The 25465-nt window shown below is 27.9% G+C and overlaps 1 protein-coding gene across 2 annotated transcripts; it reads left to right on the top strand.

Annotated features, from left to right (window-relative positions):
• Positions 1–1998: 1998 nt before the first annotated feature.
• Positions 1999–5363, top strand: LOC129898269 (homeobox-leucine zipper protein ATHB-6-like). 2 transcript variants are annotated; one of them, XM_055973095.1, is made up of 4 exons: positions 1999–2622; positions 3257–3627; positions 4491–4791; positions 4870–5363. In XM_055973095.1, the coding sequence occupies exons 1-4, from the start codon at positions 2559–2561 to the stop codon at positions 5076–5078; spliced, it is 945 nt and encodes a 314-aa protein (XP_055829070.1). In that variant the 5' UTR covers positions 1999–2558; the 3' UTR covers positions 5079–5363. The 2 variants fall into 2 exon arrangements, with proteins under 2 accessions (XP_055829070.1, XP_055829069.1); XM_055973094.1 differs by having other exon boundaries at positions 2000–2622; positions 4491–5363.
• Positions 5364–25465: the final 20102 nt, after the last annotated feature.

Raw genomic sequence — 25465 nt, forward strand, 5'->3', positions numbered from 1 at the left:
AAAATTATCATTAACCTATAATGCTATATAGTACCTTTTATTACAAAAAATATATATATACTTGTATATGATTCTTTCATTCATAATTAGTTATTTTTATTTGAATGTTTTTTTTATTACGAGAAATAAAGTGAAATTTTCTAAAATATTTATAGTCCCTCCATCATCACCATCAAAAACTTCATTTATTAATTCATTAAGGATATGATATGTCCAAGGATCATATAATATCATTCACAATCTAATTTAAAAATATACTTTTCCAAGAGAAACCATAAAGAAATTGAAACTTAGCTAAATTATGAGGTACAACATAATTTTTCATCATTTTATTAATTTATTTCGAAATTGATAATTTTGATAAATCAATTAAGCATGGTGTTAAACCAACACCATAATTTTTGTATAAATAATCCTAAGATTACATATCTAGATATTAAAAAAATTACCAAACTCATTACGAAAAATCAAAAATTTATCAATATTCGATATTTATATCAAATAAATAAATACATTAATGTGTTAGCGATTAATTACCTTTCAATTAATCGGTGATACACGCACCAACGACGCCGATGAGATAAAATCGAGGGGAAATGCTGACGTGTCAAATTTCTTTAGCCAGCTCAGATCCAGCCGAGCCGAGCGAGCCGTGTTCCTTTCATTCTGCTTATCACCAATATATATAGCTTATACTGCCATGTCAATATTCATATATTCTTATCCAAAATTTTATTTAAAAGACCAACATTACCCTTAATTTATTTATGTTTGGAATTTTTTTCCATTCAGTATATAAGAGGAGAATTACTATTTACCAAAAGTTTTTTCATTTCAAAATTTCAATTCAAGACATTTGATTAAAAATAGATTTAATTAATCATAATTTTCGAAATGAATTTAAGTTATAGTGTATATAATGTCGGTTGACTTCTTCTTTCTTGACAATATCAAGAATTGATTTCTTAGATGGTCACTCAACTAATGTTATTATCTCTAACTATTAATTTCTTTGTTGAAAAGAGTTGCAATATAACAACAACGACCCAGTAAAATTCCACAACGTGGGATTTGGGGAGGATAAAGTGTACGCAGACCTGAGGAGGGTAGAGTTGCAATTAAAAAAAAATAATCTAAAATAATAACTATTAATTGAGTAAACATACGAAAAATCAACCCCATAAACCTTAATACGTGATTAACGTTCACTAATAATACTTCACATGTTTTAATTTATGTGAATGTATTTAATTGATAATGAAGCTTGAGAATGAAATGAATACTTTTAAAATTTATTGTCCAAAAAAAATGATAGATATTTATTTAGCTATAAACCATCTCTTTAAGAGTAAAATATGAAGACTTAAAGTTAAAACTGAAAATGTGTCATTTTTTAGACCGATAAAAAATGAATATCAAGTAAATTCAAATAAAATGAACATTTTTTAACATAACTAGTACATAAAACTTAAACTTAAAGAAGATAATCTACTACTTAATTCTTACGTCCTAACTTATGTGAAAGTATTTGATTTAGCATAAAATTTATAATAATAATAATAATAACAAAAAGAAGCTTTTTTAAAACTTTGTTGTCAAAAGAAAGATTTGACGTTATATTTTTAGTGAATATGAAAAAACATCACTTTTTATAACAGGCTAAAATAGAAATAGTGTCACATAAATTAAAATGAAGTTTGAAAAAAATATAAATAATATAATTAGTGTCACATAAATAAAAATGAAGTTTGGAGAAAATATAAATAATATAATTTTTTTAAATATAAGCTAAATCCAAAAGAATATCCCCTTAAACCAGTAAGCATTGCATTTAGGTTGAATTTGGTTTGAATTTAAAGTTCATTTCATTTACCCCCAAGAAATTTGCAAAGTGCACCTAACCCCAGTCAGATTCTAACCCTACATCTGACTCAACTTTGGTTTTATTTAAAGAGAGAGAAAGTGTTAAGCAAAGGGCCAGCTGGTTTTTTCTCATCTCAATTTTTATAACTCTCCCAAAATTCTCTTCTTCTCCATCCTTCTCCTCCAAAAAAAACCAAAAACCAAAAAAAAACTTTTAATCGGGTTTTTCAAGATTTGATTTTTGAGTTAATGATGTAAATAGGAAAAAGAGTGGCAAACTTACCCTCTTTTTTTTGGTTTTAATTTCTTCCATTTTCTAGATTTTCTTGATTTTTGCATTCCCATTCTTGATGGGTTATTGTGAGGTGGAGGAAATATTTAAAAAGGAGAAAAATGAAGGTTTGGTTACTAGAGAAGAAAAGGGATTGGGCAAAATCAAATCTTTCACTCAAAACTTTGCCATTTTGGTTGGTTTTAGTAGTGAAAGTATCCGTTTTCATGTCTTCTTCTTATAAGTGAGAGAACAAAAAAAAAGGACAAGAACAGTAAATTAATCTCCTTTTTGCAGCTCTGTTTCTCAGTAAATATAAGCTTTAAGAATTCAAGAAAGTGAACTTTGATCCCTCCCCCCCAAAAAAGAGGAAACAAATATTGAACTTTGTTATAGTTTGGAATTTGGATCATAAATCAAAATTATGAAAAGACTTGGTAGCTCTGATTCTTTGGGTGCCTTGATGTCCTTGTGTCCAAGTACTACAGGTACTTGTTAATATGTTAAGTGAACTAACTATATGATTAAAGTTTTGAACTTTTTCTTACTTATATTTGCTTACATCCCATAGATCCATAAAAAATAAAAAAATAAATTTAAAAAAAACCATCCCCATTTCATGTTTTCTTGTTTTTAACCTTTTTCTATGTCCAATCCGCAGTTTTAGCTATAAAGAAACTAATGGGGAATATTGAAAATTGAATTTTTTAATTGAATCAAGAGTTGTCTTTTTTCCTGTTTTAGGAAGTTTTTGTGCTCGACTCTTTATACCATTGTTTGTTCTTTTCTTTCCATTTTTAGCTTTCTTCAAGGCAATTATGTGCTCTCTTTATTTCATTCATGTTTGGTAGTAAATTTTGAAGTTTAAACTTGAAAATTCAAGTTTTAAAAGTTGTGGAAGTCCCAAAAGCCCCAAAAACTAGCTCACTTGAAATATTATTAATCAAATTTCATTTTCAAAATCTATGGTCATATGCTATTATTCTTGTTTATATATCTTAGTATGAACTTGTTTTTGAGAACTTGAAAATATTTAAAGGTTGGATTTTGAACTAAACAGACATTTGAAGATAAATTTTTCTGTGTCTTTTCTCATATTCTTGTTTTTTGATATCTTTTTAGATGACCAGAACCATGGGAACAGCCATGTGTATTCAACAAGGGACTTTCAGTCTATGTTAGAATTAGGCTTAGATGAAGAAGGATGTGTGGAAGAATCTGGCCAGAAGAAAAGGAGACTAAGTGTTGAACAAGTGAAAGCTTTGGAGAAGAATTTTGAAGTTGAGAACAAACTTGAACCAGAAAGGAAAGTGAAATTGGCTCAAGAACTTGGGTTGCAGCCTAGACAAGTAGCTGTTTGGTTCCAAAACAGACGTGCTCGTTGGAAAACAAAGCAACTTGAAAGAGATTACAATGTTCTTAAAGCCAATTTTGATTCACTCAAACACAACTATGAATCTCTCAAACATGACAATGAAGCTCTCATCAAAGAGGTACTAATACTTATAAGAGATTCTAATGAAGGCTTGTGTTGTTACTGTAAGTTTATGTTAGGTGACCTATGATACGACTATAGATTAGAGGAGGGTCCAAAATTTAAACTTAATGTGTTCTAGTACGAGATTCTAACAAAAACAGCCTATGTAGGGTAAAGATAGGGGTAAGTTCAGCAGAAACAGTATTGTGTGGGATTATATTGGGCTTGTTGTTGTTATTTTAGTTCGAGATTCTATCTTAACTCATTTGATTTACACAATCAAGTGACCTATGATACGACTATGGATTAAAGGAGGGTCCAACATTAAAACTTTACGTGTCTAATTCGAGATTCTATCATAACTCATTTGATTTACACAATCAAGTGACCTATGATACTCCTACATATCTAAGGAGGGTCCTAAATTTTAACTTTATGGGTTCTAGTTCGAGATTCTATCAAGTGACTTATGATAGACTGCAGATTTGAGGAGGCTCTAAAATTTGAACTTTATGGGTACTAGTTCGAGATTCTACTATAACTTATATAATTTACTTGCTTAGTAAATTGTGTCAGAGAGATATTTGACCCTCTACATCAGCCCCTTGATACAAATAAACCTGTATTAAGCTGTAAACTGATCTACAGTCAGAGATTAGACTATGATTAGTGTAAGGAACCTTTACACTTTGTATACAACTTAAATCCATGACATAAAAGTATTAGATATTTGTAATAAAGTTCAAAAGTTTCAGTCTTTTCCATTGAAAACAACCTCTGCCCAAAACTCTGCTTATGGGATTACGCTTAATATGTTAGTTGTTTAAAGTTTGAATCTTTAGGAGGTTCTGTGCTGATATTGTTTGTGTCTTTCTTTAGATTCGTGAGCTGAAATCAAAGGTGTGTGGTGGTGAGAATGGAGAAAGCAGAGGAGCTGTTGTTGCAGTGAAAGAGGAAGCTATGGAGTCTGAAAATGATGACAAAATGAATGAACAAAACAAGCCAAATGATCTTCTTGAAGAAGAAGAAGAAGATCAAGATGATGATGTAGAGATGAATGCCACTATTGCATCCACCATTTTTGCTGATTTTAACAAAGATGGTTCCTCAGATAGTGACAACTCAAGTGCAATCTTGAATGAAGATAACAGTCCAAATGCTGCTGCAATTTCTTCATCTGGTGCTTTCTTGATTTCTAATGATGGTGGGGTTGGTTGTTCATCTTCAAATTCATTGAATTTCTGTTTCAAATTCACAGAAACAAGTCCAAAATCAATTCTTGGAGATGCCCAGAAAGCTAATTGTTATAATTATCAACCGCCGCCACCACCACCAACACAATATGTGAAGATGGAGGAGCATAATTTCTTCAATGGTGAAGAATCTTGCAGTACTCTTTTCTCAGATGAACAAGCTCCTACACTTCAATGGTACTGCCCTGAAGATTGGAACTTTAAAGACTCTTAATTATCTTTCTTGATCACTTCAGAATAAAGGAAATTGTAAAAATGGCCTTAATGGGGTAAAAGAATATCAAAGCTTAAGGTTTTGGATTTTGCCCAAGTTTGATGAAGGGGGTGGTGGTGGTGGTTCAAGTGGGGTGGTAGGGGTGAGGAAGAAGGAAACTAAGTAAAAAAAAAAGGGTGGAGAAGAATTCAAGAAAATGATGATGGGGTGAAAAAAAGCTTCCTTGTAATGGCAAATAAAAGTGGCTAAAAGTATAAATAACCATGCATTCTATATTTGAATGAATTAATATCTTTTTCCATGCATGAAAGGGAAAATGAAAATGGTACTCATTTCATTAATAATTATGCTTTCACACTTTATGTTTTTATAGAAAAAGTTATGTAAGAATTAAATAAAATAGTTTTAAATTATGAAAAATTATAACTTTTTACTTTCTGTTCTAATTTATGTAAAACATTATTTTCTTATTAATCTTTTAAAAAGAAAATGACAACATAATTTGAAAACTTTTAGTTCTCATTTTAGAAGCTTTAAAAGCCACACAATTGTTAGAATATATTTTAAATTTTTATTCTCAATAGATAAATAATTTATATTAAGTTAATTTTAAAAGTTAACCAAATTAATCTAAATTTCTTCATTGATAAACAGAAAAGTTCAAACAATTTGGGGAAGGTCGAGTATTTTTTTTCTTCTTCTTGTCACTTTGACTAATTTCTTCTTTAGTTTTCAAAATTTCAAGGAGAATTCTTTATAACAAATAAAACTTTTCGGCGCCATTATTTAAATTTTATGAAAAAATAATTATTTTATGAGAATAGAGAACAAAATCCTATCAAGTCGTCAAGAAATTTAGTTTAGTATTAAGTTACGGTGATCATTACATGTTGTGTTGATGGATTAAATCAATAAATTCTATAGAGAAACTAATTGACACAATATGTTATTGTGTAATTATTCAAATTCTGATTATAAATCTTGACCAAATGCTATAGTTTTATTCAATATTTATTGTATATTTTGAGGTTGTACATAATATATGTCCTACAAGAATTTGCAATAAATGTTTTTCAAAGATTTGAACCAAAAACCAAATCGACACGCTACCTTACAAGATTAGGTGAACATATTAAATTTTTCAATGCTTCAAAATTACATTTAAATTATACTTTAAATTATATACACCTCAGAATAAGAAATTTTGATACATACTATTAAGTTGTTTTTGTTTTGTGCACTTGTTAAACTTCTAACTTGTTTTATTTTTAAAATGTGAAATAAATAAATTTTGAGTTTAGTTCAACTATAAAATTTAGCTCACGAGTTGAAAATTGTTCAAGTCATATTAAAGAGATTAATCATCTCTTAAAGGATCAATGCGTCTCTCCACAAAAGACTACAAATCTCACGAAAAATTAGTGACAGACAAAATTTTATAACTAAGCAATATCCATGCTGATCCTATTTAACTACATATTATAAGAAAATTAAATTAGCAAAAAGCAATTTAGCGATGAACTAGATAGGAATTATTAATAAATTTCGTAGCTAATTTTACGTTTTTTAGTATTGTAAAGAAGTTTCTTGAAAAAACAAGCAAACGAGACTACTAACAATGCACATAACTTAAATCCGAAAAGAATCTATCCCCGCCCCCCCTCTCTCCTTTTCTTTAATCTTCTTATATTTGAAATTCATTCGTCCATCTAATTTAAATTCGCATCGTATAAAATTTATTTTATGGAAAGACGAAGCTATCATAATTTTTTCTTATTTCCAGATTTCAAATCCAAAATCTTCGATTTAACATCAAAATGATCTCATCCATCCTATTAAATTCTTGACGTTTTATTAAATATTTAATTTAGCAATTTATTTATTTGGCCAAATAAAACCTGGCTAGATGAAAGCCTCTTTTTTTTCAGATCTGACCTGCCACTATGCTTGTGGTGTGTGAACATTTATATAACCTTCTGTTTTGTGTCTTTCATTGAAAAAGACAATTTTTTTAATAATGTTTTCTCTTTGGTTTTAGGTGTACTTCTTTAATATAATATCCACATATGATAAATCTTGAAAATAATAATATATTGGATTAAAAATATAATAATAATAACATGTACGACTAAATTCATTAAGTTGTTCAAATTAAACAACTCAATTTATTACTTAATTATAATAAACTATCAAAATTATTGATGCGAGTAAGTTTTTTCCCTCCTTATTTTATGCTTTGTGTTGGAGGGCTCTTTCTTCATTTATCGAGTTAAGGAATTTGCTATTAGAAATTTATTCATTTATCTTAAATTATGCTTCTTTTTTCAGATGTTCAAATACTTGAATATAAAAAAAGAGACGTTTAATCACTTGACGGTAAGAAAAAGAGTTTGACATATTCTTTTTCTAAATACTATTGAAATGTTTGGAGACATTTCTCTTTCTCAAAAGAAAATTGTTGAATTTGTTATGCCAAAGTTGCCCAAAGAATTCTTTTTCCCAAGACTTACTATTTTTTATATTTCAAAAAAGAACAACAAAAGGAAAAGACAAAATATTACTATTAAAAAAAGGGCAATATGGAAAGAAGTGTCACATGATTGATTTTTATAAAATATGCGTTTTTCACATCATTTCATTGGTAACTTTTTATGTGTTTAATTAAAGTTAGCACTTTTTTTTTTCATTTCCTTTTGATACTATTTTGAAATCCGATAAATTTAAATTAAGTCAAAAATTTCACTTTAATAATAACGTATTTCATATTAGTAATGATATTATTCTAATAACTCAACTCAAAATCTCTAATTGAAGATTAAAAATTATTTACCCATCATAACATTTGAGGATAAGTTAGCACCACAATCTAAGTACTTGCTACACACTTTTCTACGTTAAATTATACAACAACAACAACCCAGTGAAATCTCACAGTGAGGTCTGGAGAGGATAAAGTGTATGGAGGCCTGACTACTATCAAGGTAAGACGGCTATTTTCGAGAGATTTTAAAAATGATTTTTAAAATTTTATTTTTAAATATTTATTTTCTCATGAAAATTTGATCTTCAAATATTTTCAACTTTCTAAAAATAGGTCAGATCAATTTTTGGGACTTTCACGCATAAGTCTTTAGTCCTTTTCAAGTAAAATGTATGTCTAAAACACAATTTTAAAAACTTAAATGTAATATTATATTATATTTAATTTTGCTTATCTATTTTGATTAAATAATTTAATAAAATAAAATTATACTATATAGTATGAGCACATTTATGGATTGAAGGTATTTCCCACCCCTCAATCCGTTCAAGATCGACACATTTATGGATTGAGAATTTCTATTTTCAACCCTTCAGTTGATTCGACTACCTAATTGGATGGACTTAACTCTGATAATGTCAAATTAGATCTAAACCTAAGTTATACCTCAAAAACCAACTCAAAAGAAAGAGAATTATCCAAGTCTTATAAAAAGTTTATAAATCTCATCCTTAATCTATACATGATGCATTTCTCTTCAACGAAATTTCATTACACCAATCAAATTCATTCGATTTTATATCAAATAACAAATATTTTCCCCATTTTTAAGATACGACTTCAAATTAGTGAGCACTCCAACACAAATATTGACGATGAAAGACAACCCCCAAAAAAAAAAAACAGATAGGCTTTGCATGTGTGTGTTGGACATAGTCCAAAGTGTACTACACCATAAAAGAAAATAGTTTTTTTCTTACTCATTTTTTTCCTGCAGAAACTCACATGCCCATCAACTGTGAACATCTGCACATTACACACTTGTGACCTTTTCTTTCTTTCATTTTATATTCGATGCTCGGTATTCATATCCGCATTAAAGCTTGATTAAATTCATATTTACGCAGAAAAGTCCTATATTGAAGAGTAAAGTGCTTCCTAATAAAGACGACTTCATATTTAAGAGGATTCAAATTTGAAATCTTTAATTAAGTATGAAAAAATATTTATCATTACACCACAATCGTGGTTAGTTACACATTTGTGACTTTGTGTGTGTGTGGGGGTGGGGGGTGGGGTTTACTTGTAAGCATCTATGACTTTTTTGATAAACAATGTGCCTAGGAGTTAGGTAAAACCCAATCTAGCCTTGTGACTTTTACTGAGACACTGAAATTAACAAGTATAGGTAATAATATATAGGTAACTAGCTTCCTATACATATTATATATTCCTTGTTCCATACATTTTTGTTTGTGATCAATTGGATAAGAACATTTTTGTTGGAAATTGTTCTCTTTTGAATGATTGATAATTCTTTCATCTCAAATTATTTATCATGATTTTTGTTTATACATTTCTTAAAATAATATTTTCTTTATTCTATATTAGTTGAATTTCTAAGATATCATTTAAGGACGAAATTTGAACTATATTTTTTTTTATTAATTTTTTATTTAATCAACCTCATAAAAAGGATTAAATGTGAAATTATAAATATAAAGAGTCCTTTATTGGAGTATAACTTTGTAAGTATTGTACTTTAACTGCTAGAAAATTATAAAATTCCATTAATGCAAAGGGTAAACATGAAAATGTTTCAAACATTTCTCTTGAACTTTGAATAATTCAACAATTTTGAATGATGAAAAAAGTTCTAAAAATTCAATTAATATGAAATAGAGGGAGTAGTTAGGAGGGGGGTTTTAACTATTTTTTTCTTCATATTTGAATAATCTTAATGTCACCTATAATTGAGGTGCTTGTAATATTAGAAAACAATAACTCTTTAAGGGTAAAATATTATTACTTCTATACTAATTTATGTGGTATAATTCAAATTTCAAAAATTAAATAAATTTAAATTTAACTGTGAATCTGAGCATGAAATCTTCAATTTTTTTAAAATAAAATTTATATATTTAAAAACTACGTGAAAATTTGCTATTTAGTGATAATAATTTTAAGATATGAATTCATTTTGACTTATTGATAAGAAATTCACTATATGTATAATCAAAACCTAATTATTTGCGATTGAGGTCGCACCATTAGAATTCCGAATTAATACAATTTAAATTTTGAATTTGCTATCGCGTTTTGCTCCATCTAACATCTTAATTAGCTTAGGTGCTTCTCATAAGTTTTTTTTTTTGGTAAATAAAGTAATTTTATTACCAAGTAAGAATTACAGCTCACTTCTCATAAGCTTTATTTTAATTAATGATGGTCTCGACCTCCATTTAATTAAAAGGAGAGATAACAAATTATAGTTAATAAATCACCCGCTTTAATTATTAATCACCTTTTAGTATGAATATCTTGAATTGTTTAGGTTCATAAATACCATATGTATATATGCTCCACTTTCTTCACTCAATTGCTTATATACTTTTTTAAACAATACTTAGATAAATAAAATCATTATTATGCACTGGAAAATGCAAAGTATATAGTCCTCTAATTTGCTTTTTGGCTTCACTTTTTTCCATTTATGTCTTTTCAAATTCTTGTAAGAACATTATTTAGTTTTATGTTATATTGCATGTACTCTTTTAATCTGGACAATGATAGTGCATGCCGGCAATACCTCGATTTATATATGTAGGTAGCGCTAGGGTTAATTTACTTGACATTATTTGATTAAATACAAAATTTAAATTATTTTAAAAAAGTTGTGATCGATCTAAATAAGTTATGAATATTTGTATAGCTATAAATAGTTTCATTAACGATAATTTTTTTTTTATTAAATTAAGTTATTTCTAATAATATAAAATTGAGTATTTTTTAAAAATTCAGACTAAACAGGAAAATGCGCACATTAATTGAAATGAAGGAGATATTGAATTCTAAACTCATGTTGCGAATTTACATTCTAATTTGAGTTTTTGAAAATGTTTATACAAATTTCGTTATTTATAAATTTCTTCGATTCTTACGAATAAATTTCATATTTTTTTTCAAGTATATCTACAAAACTTCATTATAGGGCGCCTCTACCAAGTTGAGGGTTCGAGTCAGAAGAAAAACAAGTAAAGATTACTTGTAATATAAACATATATTATTAATTTAAAATTAAATAATTTAAATTTTCTTTAAAAAACATAAATTTTAAATTCTGATTCTGTCTGCTAGAACTATTGGTTTGCTCTAATGAAAGAGCACATCTCCCACGTAAAATCAAGCACCAATGAGAGAGGAAGTATAAAGATAAAATTTTATAATAATCAATGTAAAGATTCTAATTTATAATTAGTTCCAAATTTTCAAGAATATATTTTAAGACTTAATATATGCCGTACGTTAACGAATAAAAATAGAAACTAAAATGAAGTTAACTTTCTTCCTGTTTTTACAATTAATTTAATTTTCTTCTGAGTATTTGACACTGACTTTTAATGATTGATTTCCCTCATTGCCTTTTTCAATTTTTTTTTTTAGGTAATGACAGAGATATCATTAGCAATAATTGGTTAAACATAATTTCCAGGTTATACTTTTCCAATTTTTTTTTTTTATGTTTCTTTTGAAACAGATCAAATCATGAAAACGAAAACTATACAATATCATACCCCTCTAATTTTTTCTTTTTCATTTTATTTATTATCGTTTCAGAAAATATTTCCACAATTTTTTTTTTTAGATTTACCTTGACTTTCTTATCATATATAAATTTTATCTTCCCTAAGAAGTGCAAAGTGTTTACCATAATTGAATTTTACTTCTTTTTTTTTTACAAAAAGTAAAACATGAATTTTTCATATTTGACTAACCTTTCTAGGAGGAAAAATGTTGGAATTGAATAACTTCAAGATCCTTCTTACTGAGTTTGATTTAGGGGGAATTATTCTCTCAATAATTTTTATGATTTCTTATTAATTTTCTCCTATATAAGTCCATTGACCAAATCATATATATTAAATTATTATGCTTGTTTTAGTACAATTATCTTTGTTGTCTGATTTATCGTTGTTCAAGCTAGATTTGCAATAATCAATTTTGTATGACGTCTTGTTATTTTGAACCCAACAAAAAAAACTAATACCACTAGTTGGGTTTGAAATGTAACTAAACATCATGCAATTGCTAACAATAAACTTAGAAACAAAAGAGAAGTATACTAAAAAAAATATAATACTTAATATGATTTGATCAATAGATCTACATATAAAAAAATTAATACTATAAAAGGAAATATAAAAATTTTTGAGAGATAATTTCTCCGTAAAAAAGATTTCTTAACTCTAAATGATTACATCGTGAATTGTATTAGGTTCTTGCGGAAAGGATGGATACTTAATTTATAGAAATTCAAATCTTTTACTTGAATAAAGGGTTCCACAATTATGGAATTTTGTATTTTTCTTTTGAAAAAAAAGTAAAAATCAATTATGGTATTATTCAAATTAGGTAAATGAAATTAGGCAAACCCCCCCTCCCCCCCCCCCCCCCCCGCAAAAAAAAAAGAAAAAATTGTGCACACGCCAATATTCAAAGTCAACTCTTGAGATCCCAAAAATTTGGAAGTATTTTATTTTCCTTAATTAGCATAGTGCAACTTAATTATGGTATGGTAGTTTATTATTCTTTTATTTAATGAATAAATATTCTCAACATATCTGTCATAAAATGAAGAAATAATCTGAACAAAACTTACACGCACCTCATGTTTACATGCGATTTTTATTATAAACACAAAATGACCGTCAATTTTTTTGTCAGCACTATGATTCTCTCAAAATTATACAGTAAAATATCGTTATTTTAACAAAAATATTTTTTTAATTGTACGATGAACTTTCTTAAAAAATATTGATCAGTGTTGGAATTACCAATCGAAAAAGTGTAAATGCATAAAGTTCTTGCCATGAAAATAACAACAACAATAATATCATCAATTGTTGAAACACTAACAAAATTTAGATAAAAGTATACAATTTTATTTTATTTTTGAAAAATAGCCAACTTGTATTTAAGTAACTAATCAATCTAATTAAAAAACTATGGGAACAAAAACAGGTAACCAAATTTGGGATTATGTAGGAGACTGGAAAATTTCCCAATTAGGGGGGGAATGATTATCCTAATTAATTAAAATTGTTCAAGAGATTAGTCATCCTTTTGATTTTATTGGAAAAGAAATTAAGGCTTTCACTTTCAACTTTAATTTACTGAACTTTTAATTTGTTGCTTGTTTTTAATGAAAGATGGGGACATAACCATCCACATAGAAAATAACATGTTACCAATTATCCAATAATTTTTTTTAAAGAATAATAGGTGGCTTCTATCAACCTATGGACTAATCATCATTTTCTATGTCTGCTTATAATTTGAATAATAAATAATCCTACAAAAATCACAAAAATTTTCGTCGGTTATAGCTTTATGGAGTTGTTTAATAAATGACATGTTTTCTATATGTCTTGTAACTTATGTATCTTTTAAATAACAGTTAAGATGAATATTTTGTGTAAATTGAAAATTTTATAAAAAAGATTAGATTACGATCTGTATAAGATTCTATAAATGTTAAACGATCATCTAATATTTTGTTTATCCCAAATGCTATACTCGCACAATATTCATTTTTAAAAATTGGGACAAAATTTTAAACGGTGGCCAAAATAAAATTTAGCCTAATCAACCAACTTCACATAGATCATTTGGAATATTTTCATTAATGACAGGCCATAAAATTATGCAACCTCAATTTTAAAGGACCACTCCACTAATTTTCCCCAAATGTCCACAATATTCTTGGTGTTTTTAAGTTGTCATTTGGCAGTTGATTTGATTCTAAAGTAGAATATTTATATGTCAAAGACTTGGTACACTATGAGTTGGCAAACTTTTATTGGAAACTTTATTATAATTTTTGACAATTATGCCAAATATATAGATCTATATGGCTAAAATGTGGCTAGATTCTCTCTGAAACACTGTAAAATCCCTAAATGCATCAATAGGCTATTGTGTTAGCATATTGTAGCAATTTGTGCATTGTTTGAGAATATGGTGCTGCATGTTAGGAGACAATTTCGATTTTTCTCCCAATGTCAATATTTCGACTGCTCAAATCGATATAAATACAATACATCACTTTATATCGATTTCTTAATTACGATTCATTCGTGAATTTTACAATCAACAAGCTATGTTATCTCCATATATGAAGTTCGATCATACAAGAAATCCATTCTTCATTTAAAATTCCTTTTTAATTTTTTTTTCTTACTAATCAAATTCTCAATTGAAGATTATAGGGGTGTGGTGTGAGGAATGAGATCCATCTATTCTTAATTAAAGATATGGGAATGAAAAAAAAATCTCTGAGAGGAAGCGTTTTCCTGTAATATATCTTATGGGACATATATTTGAATAAATCAAATCAGTTGATATCAGATATCATATGACTTACTAATTAAAGGAGAAAACGTGCACCATGTACTATGAAATTTTTCATTTGCAAAATTTGAACACGAGACTTTACTTAAGAATGAGAGATCTCATTCATCCCATCTCACTCCACTAACTTGACTAATCTGAATATTCATCACATAGGATCATTAAACACCTAAGCCATGTAAGATTAGAGAAACTTCCATAACTATTTTTTGCCTTTACATATGGTCAAAATTATGTTCAAGAGAAACATCCTTCTATTGAGAGGCGAATTGAGAATTGAAGTTCTATGGATTCATTATTTAGGATTTTAATATTTTAAAATTCATTATATATTTCGAATTATAGATTCAAATATATGATATATTGCGATTTCAATAAATATACATAAATTTACACTCCTACGCAAAATATGACATTCAAATGAATCTGATGCTACAATGTTATATCTATCTCTACTAAAATTAGTGTATACAATGTTTATGTTGAGGAAAAGTTGTGATAACTAAAAAAGAAAGAAATATAATTTGATAATGGTGTCCTACTTGAATTAATATTTCAACTACATAGTTTTATTTCATATTATATGACAATACATATCTTTGTGTCTGATAACTAGCAGCTGATACTAGGTTTATTCCTTTGAATTTAATAAACAAAACCCCATGTGAAATCCAAATATGAAAACATAAGCTAGTACAATTTGTAATTGTTTAAAGTTTTAATTTGTTTCTAATGAAGAAAAGTAAGTATAATTTTTTTTGGATTCCTTGCTTGGTCTTTTCATATTTGTCAATTACACCACGTTGAGAAGATGAGACAATTACATTAAATCACCACCATTTGAGTTTTGTACATCCCCCCCCCACCCGCCTTAATTTAGTCATTGAATCCTTGTAAATTGTAATAACTTATTGAACAAAAATTATTTTATCATCAAAGATTATAATTGAATAGTAAGTACTTAATATTTTTTCATCTTTTATCAAAGGTTTTTTGTTTAAGTTTTGGCTCCCGAATATGAAGTCGTCTTTGACATATGATGAGCTTTACCTCCTCCTCAGAATGTGAGACTTCCACGATGAACTCGAATTTCTCATATCCCAAAGCAAAGACAGACCACCAGATGAGAAGCTAATTGAAAAAAAAAACAAAAAGTACTTTTTGTGGGGGCAAAAACTCATGTTTTTATTTTTGAACATAGCTTTGCGCAACCATAAAATTGTCTTAATGTGTCCTACAAGTACTGAGTTCGAGTCATGGACATAGTCACTAATACTTGTATTAGGGTAAACTATCTATCTACATATACCCTTTGAACGTTAAGTTGCAATTCTTCTCTGAATCCTATATAAATACAAAATATTTTGTGCACCGAACTGTCCTTGAGGGGGAAATCAAGAGTGAGATGGGAAAGAAAAAGAGCTAAAAAGCTATTTTGGTTCCATTGGTGATTTGCTATTTGAAAGGCAAAGACCCTCTCAGGATTCCATGGGCTGGGCCTAGATGAAAGGAAACGTTAACCAGGTCCACTATATAAAGCCTCTTTCTTCTGTGGGCCATTGTAAGCCCAGACAAAAAATGGGTCCCATGAAAATGACAAGTATTAGGGCCTATTTGTAGCCAAGGAAAAGTTGTACTCACTCGCCTCCTATCCAAGTGTACTCCACCTTCCTTGTAGGTATTCAAATTTTACGTTTGTTCACAAGCGTCTACGTAGATAAGTTAATCAATTAAAATATATATTTAATTTTTTAATTATATGTATTAACCTAAACAAGAGGTAAACCCCAAAGCATGTTCAAATTGAGACTGATGTATAGAGTTAAGGAGGTAAAATATTTTATGCAGTTAATTTATCTATGCTATAGACATTTGAAAACATGCATAAAAATAGTTTTCAAAATTTGCGTTGAAAATTTTAAATATGAACACTTTATCATGTGTTTAGGTGTACAATTGAAATGAATCATAGTAAAAATCTGTACAAAATTTATTACTCACTTTGTTTCAATTTATTTGTCTAATTTTTCATTTTAATCTGTTTAAAAAAATGTCTTCTTATTTATTTTTTTGATAATTTTTTATTTCTAATTTCTCACGTTATATATTTAAGATCACAAGATATAAAATATTTTGTACATTGTACATACTTTTAATTTACGAATAAAATTTCAAAAATATTCTTTATTTTCTAAATTGCGTATCAAATTAAAATTAGATAAATAAATTAAATTGAAAGGGAAGGAGTAGCAAATTTAAGTGACACTTGATTGGAAAGTGGTGAATCACATGGACATGGTTGGTGGGAAATTGAGCACACAAGCACCAAAATATGTCTTGTCCAAAATTTCACACCTCTAAAGACACAAGGAATCACACATACGTTAAACAAACTTTATGAATTTGGATTCACAAGTCTATCATATCTTATTTAATTTACTAAACTCAAAATTTACTATTTACGTACTTTTAGTGAAGCTTATATAAACACTTTATATAACTATCATAACAATAATAAAAAGTTCAGTCTGATTGAACAAGTAAAATTTAAAAAGAATGGGATATATATAAATCTTTTATAGCTATCCTTATGAAATAGAAACATTAATATTTTCGATAGAAATTCAACTCAAATTTTAGATGAACTTGTAGCTCATTTGCTCATTTGAGAATTTGTAGCTCATTTGCTAAAATTTTATCGAAGGAACTCTAAATTCATAAATTTTAAATTTTAAATCTGCTTCTATTTTTGGGTTATAACTATAGTGTGCAAGAACAAGAAACCTAAAAAGACAATTAACACGAGTTATATTTTTAAAAATATTTTTTTTATCAATATCCTAGCTACTTGATCACCATGCATGTACATGTCCTATAATATCTATATATATGTTTCTTTTTTGTTACATTTCTTTTTCATGATCTAGGGGACCATTCTAGAGATGAGAATTGGGCATTGGAGTTTTTATTATGAGCAAATTGACAATATATATGTATAGGTTCAATAGCTACCAACATTTGACAACACTTACATCTAAAAGTTGAAACACCCTTCCTATATGCCTATGCACTTGATTATATATAAATTTTATGCCAAAATACGCAAAAATCTCAATGATCAGTAAAAAAATTGAACCAATAATTTTAAAGTTCGCAAAAAAATAAAATTCTAACCTATTTGGATCTAATCAAACATGGAACAAGTATTAATGATCCTTTCTATTTAGTAATTTGATTATGGGTAGCAAAATTAGCTCAAGAAATTATGACCCACTCAATTAATTTTAATTCGCCTAATACAATTTATCTAAAACTTGGGTTGATCATACGTATTCAGATATTCTAAATATTAACTAATGAGAAATCATGCTAAAATATTTTTTTGTTTGATATGATGAAAATATCCCATATAACATACTATAGGGTGGGGTGAGACAGGGAGTGGGGTACGGGTGGGATGGTCTAGGAATGGAGGTTGGAGGCATTTAGGCGGAGATAATGAACTAAAAATATCACTTATATATGGTTATTGTTTCCCTACTTCCATTAGAGTAATCAAATCCTAGCGATAATTAGGCAAAAAGTTGGCAATTAAACGAAACGACAACTTTGATTGAATTGATTAATTAGTCTTAATAAAACTTACTCTAAAAGGGACTTAAGGAAAAAAAGAACTTTTGCTTTTCTTACACACTCTTGACTAATCATATCATATTGATATATTTCCTTGGTCCATCTTTACTTGATCTTTGTTGACTTGATACATGAATTAAGGAGCAGTAAATAATAGGAGTCATTTTATCAAATTATTCCTATTTAATATAAGTCATCTAAATAATTAGGATCAATTAAATCTAACTTAAAAAATGTGTGTCAACTATAAAAACTCTTTGAAGTTTCCACCCCAACTTTAAAAAATGGATTTTAAAGTGACGCATGGGTTCAGAAGGAAGGAGCATACTTCATTTATATTGGAATGGAGGGACATGAAGAGACGTGTATTTGATCATTTATTAGACTTTAAACGTTTCGTTTTGACTTATAATTTCAAAGTATTGAAAAATCTGATGCAGTATTAAATAAGGGTAAAATGAATAGAAATAAATAAATTATCCATTAATTTTAAAAAATGAATAAGTATGATTGGATATTCCAAAATAATATAGGGGCCAAATAAAGCTGGACGGAGGGAGTATATACAAAACAATGAAAAGTCAATTCCAATATCCCAAAATTACAAAGACAAGTAAGTTGTAAATCTTTCAGTGTGATTATTGATTAATCTTGTCTCCTTATCAAGCATAAATAGCTATATATGTATGGTCCTACCAAAGAATAAATGGGAGCTTTTAAAGGTATTGTTTATTTAATTGGATCCATTTTATTTGTCATACTGTTTTCATTATATTTCTTAAAAAAATATTAACTAAAATGACAGTTGGACTAAATTATCTTTATTTATTCTTTGACATCAGTTTAATACTATATTCTTTTTCACGACATTAATCTTTTTCTTCATTTATTGAGTAAGGGTGAAGGTCGAAACTAATGTAGTTAATTATATCTTGATTTTCTAAAATAATAATTATTTTGAACTATTTATTTTTAGAAAGGATGATAAGTAAATTGGACCGAACAGAGTTCTTCCCGGCTTTATTTTATGGGGCTAAATATGAGAAAATGATAAACAAAATGATTGGGAACACTAGTTCTGAAAATGAGATTTACAATGTATGAATCCGAATTAGTCGGAATACTCATATATGAATACCAAACATTGGCGAAAAATCAAAAAAATAAAAGTTGTTAGTGTTAATTTGGAGTGGCGTTAGAGTAGGCCCTTATAAACTAATACGCCTAAGCAATTTTTATCCTTTAAATTTATTAAGAAGCAAGTGATTCATACCTAGCCGGCCATGGCAAAACCAAAGGGGTGCAATAGAGTTCAACTTATTCAAAATTTCTGATTTCTCCACTCGAACTAATTAACAAATAGATTTAATGATTGATATATCCAAATTATTAAGATTAAAACTTTTATCAAGTATAAAAGAAAATAGATCCATAGAATTGTATGTTACAAACCTCTTCCTTCAAATGATCAATCACTTTCTAATTTGTTTAGTTGGACATAGTCAAAAATGTGTACTACATACTATTCACTACCAGCAAATTGTCATTTTCTTAACCTCCTTTGTTGGTACTACATTTTTTGGCTACAAGCGGAAAATATCGTCCACCCTCTTCTCTATGTTCTAATTTTCTGCACAAATGCACATGCCATTGACTATGACACCTGCATTAATACATTATATTAACGGGCGGGGTCATCTTATAATAAGGGAATTCAGTAAAAAATTATACTATTTATATATAATTAAAATAATTTTTTATGCATTTATAGTAGATGTCGAACTTCTTTCGACAAGTTTATGTGTCTACTTTTTTTAGATTTTGAACCCCCTTATTAAATATTTTGGCTCCACCACTGATTATACTCCCTCCGTTTTGTTTTATATGAGTTAGTTTGATTTAAGACGGAGTCTGAAATTCGTGATAAAAATAAGTTATAGATGTTTGTGTAGCTGTAAATTATTTCATTAAAGGTGAAATAAGCATTTTAAAATTAAATTATTATTAAATATAAAATACGTCAGTTTTTTGAGACAGACTAAAAACAAAATTTAGTAATATAAACTGGGATTTGAGTGTTTGTGTGTGACTGTGTTTTTTTCCTGTAAATATGTATGACATGAACCAAATTTATCTTACCTTGTGACTTCATTTACTCACTGTCAAAAGTTGGGTAAAAGGTACCTTGTAGCTCACTACACATATTGTTCGTTTTGATCCAACAGACTTTAAAGACTTATTTTTGGATTACATCATTATCAAACTCAAAGGTGCGGTGAATTTGTAAGATACTTCAACTATCCTAATTTATGTTGCATAATTTAGATTTCAAATGACAAACAGTTTAATTTTGATCGTGAATTCGAATATAAAAAATCTTTATGTATGTTTTTTGAAATAAAACTTACATATTTGAAAACTATGTATATAAAAAATATTAGAAGTCATAATAATTAATAATTCAAGATATTTTAAAAAATAATTATAGTTAATTTTTTTTTATATTTGAATATCGAAATCCAAAAGGTGCTACGTGCACAAATTGGCTCGCGGAGGGGGTACCTTATGAAGCTCTTCATTTTCTTTCTCATTCCTATGTCAATGTAGATTAATTTGTATAAGGTGTCATATACACCCTCGTTATCGACCCATTCTTTGTCACAAGCATCACATTATCTTAATAGTAAAGACTTCTTCCACGCCTCATAAGTAATACTAAACTACATTTCAATGTCGTAAAGAGTTATTTTTCACATATATAAAGAATTTTGAAAAGAAAATAAGACTACTCTTTCTTTTTTTTTGCTATTTGTAATTAAATTTTTGATGTGGCATATTAAAATTTTTGTGTAGGTCATTGATGAAGACATGACAACAAACAAACCCTAATTTAAACTCTATATGATTCTTTTATTGAAGTAGGATGATAAGACCTATATATAGACCTAATGTGGCCATATTTTATGAGAATACATTAGCCGTTTATGTTGGTGGAATGCACTATTTTCAGAGATTCCCACAATTGTATTTCACATATAAAATGGTCCTATGTACTTAGTTCGACGTAAACCAACATGGATTGTGGTGCAATAATGTAATTAGTTTTGGATTTGAGCTTTGAATATGGAGGAAATTCTGTTGGAAGCGACACTCTAGAATGGGTCCGCAGTATGATCCGAATTTAGTCGGAGCTCAAATGCGGGCTCCGAATACCGAATGGGAAACCAAAAAAAAACTAGTGGACCTCAACTCCTTTTTTTTCATTCAGTCTCTCGGAGCCGAACCCGTGATCTCTGATTAAGGATGAAAGGATGTCAATCATTTCATAGTGAGACTCAATTTCTACTATATTTATCCCAATTTATGTGACACCTTTTGGATTTCGAAATTCAAACAAATCTTTCTTTAACCGTTATTTTTTCATATATTTTAAATATCTTAAATTGTTAATTACTGTGACGTATAGAACTTTTTACTTAGTTTTCAATTATATAAATTTTATTTCAAGAAATTTAAAGACTTAATATCTGAAATTACGATAAAATTTCTTTCAGTTTGAGGCTCAAACTCAAAATCATTATCATTTCTTTTTTCTGCCTTACATTGTACATGCGATTACTTTAATTATAACCAAAAAGATTATATTTCTCTTTTTTTCTTGGCAATATGCCATGTTAACTTAAAAGTAATTTCTCCTTTTTCTTTTCTCGTATCCAATGGACTGACATTGAAGTGGACATTTGTGGTTCCTTTTACGCCCTAATTAAAGAATACTATGTATCATCATCGACGATTATGTTGAGATAGATAAAAATTTTATATTTTACAATCAAATTATTGGGTTCGAGTACTAAGAATCAGAAAATTTTCAAATTGATAACACTTTTCCCTTCAATAAGTCTTACACAATGTATATCATAAATAGTTTGGCCCTAAAATGAATAGCGATAATCGAGTGGAGAATATGTATATATTTTTTTAAAAGCATGCATTGGATGATACTTGTCCCAATCTCAAAGGCTTATAATTATTGGAAAGAAAAGAAATTCATGACCAATTGCTTCTTCCAACTTCTTGGCTCAAGTGCTTATTATAATAGTGGTAATCTATGTCTTCCACTTAGTTAAAGGAGTAATTAGTTAATAATTAATCACCTACTTTAATCACTTTTTAGTATGAATTTCTTGAATTGCTTAGGTTCATAATATCATCTTTTGTTCACTAACTTTTGGATAGTTCTGGAGCTCTACTTTCTTTACTAAAATTTTAAGCCGTCTTACCATATTTGTTATATTTCACTTCTCGAAAGTTAAACTTCATAAAGTTTGATCAACATTTTAAGATGTATTTTTATTATATTAATATGAGAAGAATTGTAACTTATAATACTTTTTGTAGAATATCTACAATTTGAATTTTAAAATACTAAATTAATCTAATTTATTTTGATTAGCGAAACGTGACAACTACCATACTACTATGTCTGAGCATACCACTAGCTCAATTCAATTATCAGTATAAAAATAGAAAAAATTAGAGGGGAAAAAAACATCAAGTAGTAATATATGATACTATATATGGACTAAAAAAATTATGGCATAAATAAAGTCACTACCTTATAGGGAAAACCAACAAATTAAACTATGGATTAGACAAGAAGAAAAAAGACCACTAGTAAATTAGTAATACTATGGATTAAAAAGAACTGTGGCATATGTAAGAGCACACAGACTGATAACCAAATTTGGGTTCAATTAGGTGACTGAAAAATTACCCATAAACTGGATAAAAAAGTTACAACAACAATATATTCAATCTAGTACTATAAAGTGGAGTCTCGGAAGGGTACATTTCTAGTCTTATAAAGTGAATTTCGGGAGAATAGAATGTACGCAAATTTTACTCCTTCAACAGAAATAGAGAGATAGTTACCAATAGATCATTGGCTCAAACAAAAACAGTCCAAAGTAGTCCAGAAAAAAGAATAAACTAAAGTGAAAGTACAAAAAACAACATATACTAACAGAAATAGAACGAAAAAAAAACAAACTATGAAAACAATACGATGAGTACTAATATAGCCGAATAGCAAAAGAATGTATTACTATCTAAACTTCATACCCTAATCCGTACCCTCGGAAACTTATTTTTTCAAATAAAACTTGTACGGGTGATTCACAAAGCTCATTTATCACTTTGATTTAATAAATTTCTATTTAATAAAAAAAAAGTGAATCTTTCGTCACTTTCAATTTTCGTGAAATTTCAAATAGGTATATGTTTTTATATTCGACGTAGGGACATAACCATTTTTTTGAAAAAAAGAACAAATATCACTCATTACAGATAGTATTATATTTATTAGTCAATGTGAAAGGGATTAGATTAAGTTAATAAAGATGAAATTAACACTTAAGTCACTATCTGTGTTGTGAGCAAACGTCTAAATTATCGTTTAATCAGCTGTTTAAGCCAGCCACGAGGAACTTTAAACTTGATTATAGAGTTAATTACGTTTACCACTAAACTCAAGAATCACATTTAGAATTCTTGAAAAAAAAAGAATACAGATTGATTTTTATTATAGACTATATTTCTTTTATATTTAGATCAAATTTAATTAGGATTTGAATTATATATGCACCGATAATGTAAAAGTAATTATACTATAACTATTTTAAAGTGAAAATCTCACCAGGCAACCTGTTTTGACATTGTCATTTGATATATACCCATTTTTAAAAATAATTGGCTCATATATCCACTTCAGACAACATGTGAGGTGTTTGAAGTTAGCTTTGACAAAATCATTGTTTCTTAAGTTACATATGATTGAAGTTTAAGTAAAAATAATTCAAATTTTTTGCTTGACTTCAGTTATTTCTGTCAGAAGTTCATGCACGTATGACTGAAGTTTAAGCAAGAATATTTTAAGTTTAAAAAAAAATAATTGAATTTCAATCATATATAATGTACAAATTTCAGACATTGTATATATGAAGTTATTCTAAAGTGGGTACACGTAAAAAAAACAAAAAAAAAGCTAACACAAATTAATATTATAATTTATAAGTATTAGTTTTTTAAAAAAATTTGGTGTATGGTCATTTTAAAGGAAGACAATTCCACTAACTCGATATTTCTTTGTTAGTATTCTGTCCATTTGGTTGTCTAATTATTTCCTTTTAAAGTATGGTATATTATTTATGTCTTGAAGAATTAGTACATTATGAGTTGGAAAAAGTTGGAAATTTATAATAACTATATATATATATATACTTATATAATATGATAATTATATATTACAAAATGATTCTTTTGTTGAAATATTGCATTATTCCCACATGCATTGATTGGCTCTTATGTTGACATATAATTGAAAATTTGAGTGTTTTCTTATGCATTGAAATATCAATCTGCATTTCGCATTAATTAATTAATTCGACAATATTTTAATCTACAATTATTAAGGAAAGAGATAACGATGAAGAAGAAGAAAAAAAAAAGAAAAAATATAATCTACATTAATGCAAAGGGTTGAATATTAGTAGATATTTATAATTAGGTTATTTCATAACTTAATTATAATATTATGTCACCTGTTTATTTCGTCAACAAAAAATTATATATCCGTTGCTTCATAGAATTCCTTGAAACTCGTAGATGATTTTGATTTTTTAATTAATAATGTATAACTGGCACATATATATAACACCTATATGAGATAATAACAATAATTGAAAAAAAGTCCACAAAAAGCCATGTGCTTATGTGTATAATCATGGAAAATTCCTTCTATAGATCACTTAAATTTCTTCCAAATTTTAAAAATAAATTTGATCAAGTTGGACGGGTTGGCATTTATGTATTGATTCAACTCATTTTACTTGTCCATATTCCGCATACAGTGTCCAATTGACTCAAATATTGTGACATTGCTAGTATATATTGTACATAAATAGTATTCCAATTATTATTTTTAATTTCCATAAGCTTTAAAGTCATCATATATAGGTGGAAATTAATAAAGTTTTTGCTTTGAAGATGTCTATTCTAACTAAAATTTGCTTTATGAAGTCATTAATTGGTGTTATTGGTTACACTTTATTCTTCATTTTTATCACTTTCTATTGTGTTTAATTGTTTTTACATACATATGAGTAGATCCAATATAAAGCAAAATATCCTAATAAAGTGATACAAGAAAAATAAATAATCTAAGTGGGCTCTAACTGGGGACCTAGTCTTAGATCATCCAATGTAGTAATTAACCAACAACTTGAAAATATTTTACAATTAATAAAACTCCACTCAAATTTCTTAATCAAGTTTTTTGCCTTCTTTTTCATGATGTTAAGGCATA

The sequence above is a fragment of the Solanum dulcamara genome, chromosome 1 (assembly GCF_947179165.1).
Source record: "Solanum dulcamara chromosome 1, daSolDulc1.2, whole genome shotgun sequence".
In the NCBI taxonomy this organism is placed as follows: Eukaryota; Viridiplantae; Streptophyta; class Magnoliopsida; order Solanales; family Solanaceae; genus Solanum; species Solanum dulcamara.